The sequence below is a fragment of the Eptatretus burgeri genome, chromosome 3 (genome assembly GCF_056783735.1).
Source record: "Eptatretus burgeri isolate ZD-2024b chromosome 3, Ebu_testis_v1, whole genome shotgun sequence".
NCBI lineage: Eukaryota > Metazoa > Chordata > Myxini > Myxiniformes > Myxinidae > Eptatretus > Eptatretus burgeri.
In genome coordinates this window covers 136,188,570-136,200,042 of record NC_140963.1, presented here as the reverse complement: position 1 = coordinate 136,200,042, position 11,473 = coordinate 136,188,570, and the positions used below count along the sequence as shown (strand labels likewise).

Here is an 11,473-nt window from a genome sequence, read left to right as displayed (position 1 = left end):
CGCATGTGTGCGTTCTTGTGCGTGCGTTTGCGCATTCTTGTGCGTGTGTTTGCTTGTGTGTGCGTTTGCACGTTCTTGTGTGTGTTTTTGCTTGTGCGCGTGCTTGTGCATGTTCTTGTGTGTGTGTGTTCGCGCGTTCTTGTGTGTGCGTGTGTTTGCGCGTGCTTGTGCGTGTGTGTGCGTGTGCTTGTGCGTGTGTTTGCGCGTGCTTGTGCGTGTGTGTGCGTGTGCTTGTGCGTGTGTTTGCGCGTGCTTGTGCGTGTGTGTGCGTGTCTTTGCGCGTGTGTTTGCATGTGTTTTTATTTTAATGGATGAAATGATATCTCCAATTTACGATTCATTAAACCCTCAAGCAAAGGTGAACATCTTCAGTTAAAACTGCGTAACCGAAGGAGCTTCTTGGTTCGGGTTCAAATTGTGGATGGGTCACCACTCCGACGTGTGATACTCAACCGAGTGTGCAGGAATGAGCAAGTTGTTCAGGGTGCCGTCGATAACTCGCCTGTTCTTTGTGAAGGACACCGTGGGATGGTCATCAATTTGTGCTGTCAGACAGGATGTCCGATGGACGGCGCACACATTTATGTTCAAATCATGTTGTATGTGAAGCAACACACACACACACACACACACACACACACACACACACACACACACACACACACACACACACACACACACACACACACACACACACACACACACACACACACACACACACACACACACACATTTAAAGGCCATTTTCCCCGCTAAAGCAGGGGTTAGCCTTGCGGGCCCCATGACAATCTTCTCCACTTTACCCTGTTTTCTGCATCTCCCCTTCTTAATCCCCTTGCCCACATTTCCTCTTCCACCACATTTAGCCAAGTTTTTCTCGGTCTTCCCCGTCCTCTACTTCCGACTACACTCATTTCCAACACTCCTCTCACCCAGTCACTTTCATCCTTCCTCAACACATGACCCAACCATCTCAACCTGTTTTTCTTCACAACCTCCATCACAGACTCTATTCCCATCATCTTCCGCAAGTCATCATTTGTCTTCCTCTCTCTCAACGATACTCCACACATCCACCGAACCATTCGCATTTCCACCCTTTCCAGCCTTTGTTGCTGCTCCATGTTCAGTACCCATGTCTCACTCCCATAAATCATCGTACTCCTCACACATGTAGCATACACCTTTCTCTTCAGCTTCAACGACACTCCCCTCTTCGTCAGCACGCCACTCAGTTCCCGAAACTTCTTCCATGCACATCTCACTCGAGCAACCATCGAAGAGTCTGATCCACCTTCTCCATTCAGCATGTCTCTGAGATAGCGAAATGTTTTCACACCTTCCAGCTTCACACCATCTCCACGATCCAACTCAACAATTCCTTCATCTGCTGCTCCCTCTACGCACACCTTACACTTGAATGTAGCTGCCACACTGGTTAATGACCCTCTCACCCCACTACATTTTCGATGAACCCATTCAGCACACATTGTACACTGAACGGAGTTCACTCCGACACCCTTCCTGCACACAGCACACGGCCACTTCCCAGTCCTTTCCACCTCACCACATGCTTTACCACTTGCCATCACCTTCGTATTTCCGATATTCACCTTCAAACCTTTTGCCTCCATACATTCCTTCCACTTGTTCATCTTCTCCTTCAGTCCATCCATACTCTCTGCAATCAACACCAGATCATCTGCATACAGCAGCTCCCTCCCTGCTTTACCCTCCGAGCCAGCACCTCCATCACAACTACAAATAGAAGTGGACTTGGTACCGACCCCTGGTGCACTCCTCACCTCAAACTCACCACTGTTCCCATCCTTCGTCCTTACAGCTGTGCGTGCTCTCTCGTACATGGCCATCACTACTCTGATCAACCATTCCTCCACTCCTAACTTCCTCAATGCCCATGCCATTACTTCGCGTGGGACCCCATCAAATGCTTTCTCCAGATCAACAAACCCAAAAAACAACTTCTTCCTCTTCTCCATGTACTTCTCCTGCAACTGCCTTACAATAAAAATTGCATCTGTCGTTCCTCTTCCTGGCATCAATCCAAACTGCATTTCGTCAATCTTTACCTTCTTCCTTATCCTCTTCTCCAACACCCTTTCCAATACCTTCATTCCATGCTCCAATAACTTTATTGCTCTATAGGAGCCACAGTCCAGAGGGTCACCTTTCCCCTTGTACAGAGGGACGAGGGTCCTCAGTTCCCAATCCACTGGAATGTGGCCTTCTTTCACCACCAGATTACAGATCTCTGTCATTCTCTTCACACCCCAACTTCCCGCTGCCTTCAACATATCTCCCACAACTCCCGTCGGCCCTCCTGCTTTTCTACTCTTCATTGCTCTTATAGCTTCCTCAACTTCCTTCTCAGTTATCTTCTCTGCTGGTCCTAAAACCGGGTTACTCTCGATGTTTCTATCCCATTCATTTTCTACATTCAACAGCCTTTCCATATATCTCTTCCATCTTCCTTTAATTCCATCTGAATCCACAACGATTTGTCCCACTTCATCCTTCAAGCAACTCACCCCCGTCACATCAAATCTCTCTCTCGCTATCTGCTTTGCAATCCTGAATACCGCTCTCTTACCCTCCTCCGAATCCAAGCGTTCTCTGAACATTTTCCTATGGGCTTCCTGCGCCTTTGCAACCTCTTTCTTTGCAGCCTTCTTGGCTTCCTTATAACTTTCATGTGCTGCCTCTTCTTCCACCGTATCCTTTGCCTTTTGCCATTCCTTGAATTTCTTCCTCTTCTCTTCAATCGTCTTTCCAACTTCATCATCCCACCACCATGTTTCCGAGTGCCTCGGTGGTCCTTTTGTCCATCCACATACCTCACCAACGGCTCCCAATAGACTAGCTTTCATTGACATCCAACCACTTTCAAGCTCAACCACATCATCTTCAACCATACTCAGCCTCTCTCTCAATGCTTCCTTCACTGTCGCCTCTTTCAACCTCCACACCTTCATCCTCGGTTGGTACTTCACCCGCCGAATTCTCCGCGCACCTTTCACCCTTTTATCGCAGACAACCAGGTAGTGCTGCGAAACAGTCTTCTCCCCTGGGATCACCTTTGTGTCCCGGAGGTTTCCCCTATCTCGCTGACGCACCATCAGGTAGTCAATGGTTGTCGTCGATCCACCTGACGTGTATGTAATAAGCTTATTATTCGCTTTCTGGAATTGAGTATTACAGAGCAACAAATCAGCTCCATCAGCAAACTCCAAGATCCTTTCACCTTCTCCATTTCTCACACCATATCCATAACCCCCATGGACTCCCTCAAAACCGTCTGGACTCCTTCCCACATGTTCATTCAAGTCTCCTCCAACCCCAACAACTTCCTCATCTTTCACATTTTCCATCAACTTCTCCATCGCACACCAGAACATGTTCTTCTCTTCATCGCTTCGACCGACCTGCGGGGCATATCCCGAGATGACGTTCACCAAGAGATTTCCGATCACAATTCTCACCATCATCAACCTTTCACTCACTCTAGTCACACTCACTACACTGTCTACAAACTCCTCAGAAAACATGACACCAACACCATGCACGCCTTCCGGGCACCCTTGCCACATAAACTTGTACTTCTGCCCCTGCCTTCCCTTCACCATTCTCACACCACTTCCCTTCCACCGTGTCTCCTGCACATAACATATGTCCACTCTTCTTCTGACCAATGTTTCAACCACTTCTCCAGATCTCCCTGTCATTGTCCCTACATTCCATGTACCAAACCTCAGAAACCGATCTCCACGTGGGGCATCAGACGATTGGTCATCATAAATGGAAAAATTTCCTCCCTTGCTTCGATCGGGTTCTCCACCTTGAGTTTTAACGAGAGGGGGTGAGGACCCCCACGGGGTACTTCGGGCTGTACCCTGCCCACAAGTTGTACTCATCATGGTTTCCTTTTGAGGCGATGTTTTATGGCCGGATGCCCTTCCTGACGCCAACCCTTTTAGTCGCCTTTTACGACACGCAGGGATACGGTGTACCTATTCTGACCGGGGTACACACCGGGTATGTGAAGCACCACGATGACGGTTTATACCTGCCATATGAGACACAACGTTCTTCTCCTTCTTCTCCTTCTTCTCCTTCTTCTCCTTCTTCTCCTTCTTCTCCTTCTTCTCCTTCTTCTTCTCCTTCTTCTCCTTCTTCTCCTTCTTCTCCTTCTTCTCCTTCTTCTCCTTCTCCTTCTTCTTCCTTCCTCTTACTTCCTCTTCCTTCCTCTTCCTTCCTCTTCCTTCCTCTTCCTTCCTCTTCCTTCCTCTTCCTTCCTCTTCCTTCCTCTTCCTTCCTCTTCCTTCCTCTTCCTTCTTCTTCCTTCTTCTTCCTTCTTCTTCCTTCTTCCTTCTTCTTCTTCTCAGTTTGGCTGCCCGGGTAGCAATCGTTTTGTTGAGGCGTGACTTTGCCGCTGATGCTGTGCCCCTATACCGTACGTTGGTTCTCATTTCGCCGACCTCGGAAGGATGACTGACTGAGTCAACCCCACCTGATGTTAATTCAGCAGCCAACGTGGCTCAATTCAGGACCCTAAAATCCCAAGCCAACCAAAGTGCTCTCCAAGCTGATTGGTAATGGAACGCAGCTCTGGACATGTAGGTCACCACTCCATTGCAAGGCGTCACAGGTCAGGGCAAGAACGTGTCATTTCAGCAGAGTGTGTGCACACACCAGTTTACTGTGAAAGACTGCAGGATCCTTCACGTCCACCAGCAAATTCTTCGTAGACATCATGTTCTTCGAAAAGACGGCATACTTGATATGAAGCACCAGGGTGGCAGTTTATAGTCTGCTTGCGGAGCAAAACCGCAATGCATGGTGATTATACTGCTTCTGACAGTGATGCTGCAGTGAGCTTTGAGCTGTCTCACCTGGGTGGGATTCTCTACGCGACGATAAACTGTCGGATCGGTGCTTCGGAGACAGGGTGTTGCATCACAAAGTATCCCAACCTTCGGATCATTTCAAATGTCCTTCACCAGATTCGCACCAATATTTCTTAAGCCAGGTGTCTCGTCTTCCAACACTATTGGACATTAAATATCCTACGCTGTCTTTTGCGGAGTGGGTGAGTTATCACCGGCATCCTGGACGAATTACAAATTCACCTTCAATGTGAAAAATGTATGGTGGGGGTGGGGGGAGGGAGCTGTGGTTGCTTGAGCTACTAAGAAACCAATAAATTTCATTCCAATGCCTTTTGAATGAGTCTCCTCCTGCACATATTTCCTTTCCTTGTAATCATCATCATCATCACTTTATAAACGGTGTGCACGTGTGTTTGGACAGTGGGCCAAGCCGTGTTGGCCGTAAATGGTCAGGACGTTACCGGTCACCACCTTCCGGATGGAACGAACCTGATGACCATGCTGGCCGACTCGTCGGCCTACCCCCTGTCGATCCGCTTTGGGCGCCCTCGTCTGACTGCCAATGAACGTCTCATGCTTGCCTCTATGTTCCACTCGTACGTTATTACCTTGATGGTTATTTTTGGTGTAATCTGGAGCTTGTATGTCGTGTTTACCATTGTTGTTGTGATGGTGCAAGGTGAAGTCCTTTCCAGGTAGCACTATCGTTTCTTGTCGGTCCTGAGAATCAGATTTGACTCCATTTTGAGTGCCTCTGGGATCTACAAAATGGAAAGGCCCATCCTTGCATGGTCAAGTCGGGTTTACAGAGAGACTTTGATAATTTGAAGCCAAACAGATGATTCTTTGTCAAATACACCGGCACACAATGGCCTACTATTCCGACATTTAAATCCAAAATGTCCACAGCAGTTTAAGAAGCCTGTTGGTTGGTGAACCTTATTAAATCGGTGATCACTCTCGATGGAGGGCTTGCAGGTCTCGGGTGAAGGGACATAACGGTCTCCTCTGCACATTGCCATTGCAGCTTGTTCGCCATCGGCTGCCAGCTCTCTCCTGAGCCGCACAGCTCCGGTATCGAGGTCTTGGAGACCGATTCGTTTCGCCTGTACTGTCTGCAGGCACTCACCGGTATGCCACATCTCACCCACTTGCTTCTTACGAAATAATTTATACATACTAACGGAAAAAAGTTCTTGTGCATCATTTAGACAGATGAGAAATGAAAACGAACACTTCATGTTGTTTGGCCGTATCAATATTGAGTGTTTGATTAACATGAAATCGACATGAGAATGTGAACACGTGTGGAAGATGTACCTCCAGAGGCTCGAAGAGGGGTGCGGTCGGAAGTCGGTTTCACGGCTCGATATCTGGTGTGACCACCATTTGCGTTGACACGCGCTTGGCAGCGGCCCCTCATGAAGGACGTAAGATGGTTGAAGTAGGCTTGAGGGATGTTGTTCCAGATCTGTACCAAGGCTTGTTGCAGTTGGGCCAACGTCGCCGGCTGGTTTTGAAGATGGTGAACTTGTCGTTCCGTTTCATCACACACATGTTCTTTGGGAGAAATATCAGGCGAAACCGATGGCCAAGGAAGTGGGGGAATGTACGTGTGTGACGAAGTTGGTGACTACTCGTGTGACGTGAGAACGCGTGTTGTCCTATTGAAGTGTGATGTGACATCCACAAACCTGCAGGAACGGGAGGAAGGAGAACTTGGTCGTGGTACCGAATACCTGTCAAATTGCCATTGATGACCTCCAGCTGGGTTCTGTGATGTGCGGTGATGCTTCCGCATATCATCACGTTCCACTACCGAACGGCGAGCATTGCACAACACATGCATTAACATAACGTTCCACATCCCTTTGAGAAAACGCGCCGCCCGTCATCACGACTGTCAAGATGGAACCTTGACTCATCTGTAAAGAGGATAGCAGCCTAATCTTGTCTCCTGACCCTCAGACGTTGTTTACACCATGCTAGGTGCGCATGTCGATGACTTAACAAAATCGGATGTACTGCTGGTCATCGTGATAAGACGTTGTGCTGGCGTAACCGATTCCTAACCGTTGTGGCACTGATTGCTCGAAAGCCAGGGATGCCGCGAGCTGCCAAACTTGCTGTCTGGAACCGATTCCAAAGGTGCACCAACCGGATATGGTTATCCTGCCGACATGACGTCACTCGTGGTCACCCAGAATGTGGACGGTCCCTGATATTGCCAGTTTGTTGATGACGTCTCCAGAGTGACTGCATGATGTTCCGATGAACACCAAACGCCGAGCCGCAATGTTTTGTGGCATTCCTGTTTCAAGCATGTCGGTAACACGTAGACATTCATCGTCAGAATGGCGTGGCATCATGTTTACGGTGTTTAGGCATCAATGAAATGTTTTTCACCAGCTATGATGAATTGTGATGTGAATGAATCTTCGATGAATGAATTGTGATGAAAAGCTATGATGAATTGTGATGAATGAATGAACGAATTGTGATGTGATGGAAATGAATTCACCAGCTATGATGAATCACCAGAATTGTGCTGCATTGCAGTTTGCTCAGTACCACGTGTAGCACCGTCACATGACTCGGTACACGTGCATGGCAATTTGTGCGTGCAGTGCACAGTATGCACGTACACATTCCGGATATTCAGAGCTAAACTGGGGAACATATCGAGGCGCATGTTGGCTAACCATTATATTGTTGGGGTACGTGTCAGTATTATCGTGTAATTTTTTTTTTTTAGGGCGCACAGGAACATTTCCCATTAGTATATATATATATATATATATATATATATATATATATATATATATATATATATATATATATATATATATATATATATATATATATATATATATATATATATATACACACACACACACACACAAAGTCAAGGCTTGTGGGAGAGGTAGAACCCAGAATGGATCAGGATGTAACAGGACAATGGAAGAAGAGGGGAAGCACAAACAGCAGGGTTGAGAGAAAAACTAGATGGAGATTTTGACGAATGATGGGTAGAGGAGGACACATGGGGTGGACAAGATGATTGAGAGGCAAACCTTCAGGAAAAAATGGAAATTTGGAAAGAGTTGGGGGAGAGGATTAATGGGGGAAGAAAATATCCTGTTTTTGGATTGGGGATGATCTGAGACGGTCAACTGTCTTTAAGACCTGAAGGGGGAATGATTTTTTTTTTTCGGGATATACATTGTCGAGGCTCGTATGAGAGGTAACACACATCGCACAACAAAGGGGGGGGGCACGAGACAAGAGGGGCGGGAAAGGGAAGGACAAACGGTGGGGAACAGATACATTGAGAGATCTGTGGAAGGGAGAGGGATGGGGCGGGGATAATGGAGTAAACAAAATGGACATTACAGGGACTTTCAGGACCTTACACGATGGAACTTTCGGGAAGTAAAGCAGGGAATTTGATGGAGGTATATTTGGGGTGGATTAACGGGGGTAGAAAAGATCATGGTTTTGGATGGGGGAAGATAAGAAGTGGTGATGAACGGCTGTTTTAAAGACCTGGAAGGAAGAATGGGATTGAAGTGAGTGAGAGTTTATTCCAAAGGTGGGGAAAAAAAGAGGAATGAAAGAGTGAAGGTGAGCAGTGATAATAGATAAATTGAAAAGAATGTGGAAGTTGATTCCATAGATGGGGGGGGGGGGGGAGAAGAACAAATGAGTGGAGGTGAGCAGTAGTGATTCTGGTTTTAGGTAGTTACACAAGAAGAGGGTTATTGGCAGACCGTGTGCACCCGGTAGAAACCTGGGGGCGGGGGGGGGGGGGAAGGAGACAAACCACAGAAACAGCAGAGGGTGTAAGATCACAAAGAAGGTGGTATAAAACAGACCACTGACCTGTCTTGTCGTACATCATCTTTGTTATCCCGCCCCCCCCCCCCCGGAGGGAGGGAGTGGGAAATTGTAATCATCCAGTTTGTTTATCTCTGTCTGTCTGTTAGCAACTTTACGGCAAAACGGCTTTAGCAAACACTATCAAATTTAATCCACAGGTGAGCAATGAACCTTGGACGACCCCATTAACTTTTGGGTCCAATTGGATCAAAGGTCAAGGTCACGAAAAGATCAAAATCGTTTTTCACTCATAACTTCGTCAAAAATGATCTGATTTACTTCAAACTAAGCTTATAGTGAACCTTATTCTATTTCTCACTTATAATCCTACCCATTCCTATAGTGAAAAATGCATATTTGTGAAGATCGGTAGGGTCCGAAGTTTTGGGGGTCATGGCCATCGGTCAAAATTACATATTTTCCATTATAAATCAAAAAAGGTTCGAAATATGCGTGTTTATTATGGAAGACATATATGAAGTCCTTTATTGGCTTTTATTTGACACCGTGGCCTTTGACCTTACGTGGCCTTGAAAGGTCAAAATCATTTTACGGTCAGAACTTCGTCAAAAATGGTTTAATTGACTTCAAACTAAGACTAAAATATTCCTTATTCTATTCCTTATAATCAACATTCAGGTTAAGGATGTATGAAATTTAAATTTGATCCCCAAAATAACTTTATGCCTTAAATGGGCAGGATTTGTTGTGCCTGGCACCACTTTTTCTTAATGTTTCTCTCGTGTCTACCCACTCTTGTTATTAATCTATTATTGATTTCAATTTTATTGTTTTTTTTTTACATTGTCAACCCAAACATTCAGGAACTAAGTTTATAGTACTTACGGACCCTCGTCAAACCAACGTCGATTCATTTTTGCGCCGTCTCTACGAGCTCTATGCTGACTTCGCACTCAAGAATCCATTCTACTCTTTGGAAATGCCCATTCGGTGAGCATCCTTTATTTTGTCATTCCTCACACCTCCTTCCACTCCTTTGTTCCTCTTCTCTCTCCTATTTGTGGAACTGCTTTCCAGAGACGGTTCAATCCCACCCTCGTGATGCACTGTATTTGAGAACCTCTGATGTGCACAACGCTGTCTGGAACCAAACAAACTCTGTTTTAACCCCTCGTGCACGAAGCAAAAAGTGGGGTTAAGAAATTGGTTCTGTCTGTCTGTCTACAAAGGTCAGTTTATGATCGAGGAACAACTTGATTTAAATTGAATGTTATATTTTTAACATGAATCAGAAAACAAACCAGTAGTTTAACACTACCTTGGCTCTGAATTTGTCCTGATCGCACATGCAGAGAGGAGTGAGGTTATTTATTTCCTCTGCCTGTCTGCCTGGCAGTCAAACAAAATTGAAAATCATTCCACATGGGAAACTGAACTGTTTTTAGTGATGTCATCAAGGACAAACAGGCACAAATGACCAATGTCACATGTTAAATATGGTGGTGTAAAAGATGCTGCATCAATGGCTGTAAACTTCTGAGTATTATTATTGCTGCTGATTTACTCCACTCAAATCCTTTCAGCCTTGTATTATACCCGCAAGTCTTATCACTCGTCATAGCTCTGTTGTATTTCCTCTCTTGCATGCAGCGCATGCTTATGTTATGCATCATTTGCTGGGGCCGTGGCTATGCCGCTGATGCAGTGCCTCTTGTAGGTTAGAACAGTAATTTGTTCAGGGTGCCTGCGATAGCTCGATCACGCTTCGCAAAGGACAGCGTGGGATGTTTAACGTCCACCAACTAATGCCGACACGGGACGATCAGTTTAAAGTCCACCCGAGAGACATCGCACACATCGATCAATCGCCCTGCCTGCGAAACACCGGGATGAAGGTTTGTAGCTCGGTCGAGATTCAAACCCAGGTTAGCTCGAGGTGAGTGTGTATACCTTTTAGGCCATCCTGCCACCACCATTGTTCTACTACCCAAATGTTTAAAATATTTTCTCGTTGCTCTGCATCCAATTAATTTAATCACCAGCAAACTCCAATGTCATGTCTCTGATTATACCCCCTTTCGAGCCCCTCCAGCTTATCTACCCCACCCTCCCCCTTTTTTTACCTTGTGCCACCCAGCTGTGACCTTTTTGACCAAAACTTGAAGAGTGCCCTTGAAGCATCTGATAAATCTGGCAACCTCGGCCTCTCGGCCTAAGACATTGTCTTGCCTGGCATTGCCACTATGATGTGGAGTTTCTGACCACCATTTAGTAAGCCGAAATGGATAAAGGTTCGTTTCCTCCGTTTTTGACCCAACGGCCGCTCTTTGTCCAAACGACATTACCAGGTTCATAATGGATGGGTACAACCTTGCGAGCAAGACCTGCTCGAAATGCATGAACAGTAGAGTAGAATGGGGCATAATGTGGAGGGAAAACATCTCTACGTTGCTGCAATGGCTGCTCCATTTTGCATGGTGATCTCTAACCAAAGCCTTGTCACTGCACACGTGCAATAGCACGGTGATATCTGGCATGCACCGTGATGCTCCATATTGTATGGTGATCTCAAGCCGATGCATGGATTGCACAAGTGGAATATGGTTGCTGCATCGTTGGTGTTGCCGTCATGTCATTCCTACCTTAACCCATGAACCATATGGTCTGCGAGACATCGATTTGTCCCCAAAGCCTCGACCACAGGAAGATTGTGAACCATTTGACTG

At 46.3% G+C, this 11,473-nt stretch overlaps 1 protein-coding gene across 1 annotated transcript in view; it reads left to right on the top strand.

The window, feature by feature from the left end:
* Nucleotides 1-11,468, top strand: part of TRAPPC4 (trafficking protein particle complex subunit 4) — a 12,797-nt gene extending 1,329 nt beyond the window's left edge. The window contains exons 2-5 of the mRNA XM_085875760.1: nt 5,329-5,503; nt 5,935-6,038; nt 9,611-9,737; nt 10,885-11,468. Coding sequence (XP_085731886.1) covers nt 5,329-5,503; nt 5,935-6,038; nt 9,611-9,737; nt 10,885-10,963 — 485 coding nt within the window. The 3' untranslated portion in view covers nt 10,964-11,468. The remainder of the gene's footprint in view (nt 1-5,328; nt 5,504-5,934; nt 6,039-9,610; nt 9,738-10,884) is intronic.
* The last annotated feature ends 5 nt before the right edge of the window (nt 11,469-11,473 follow it).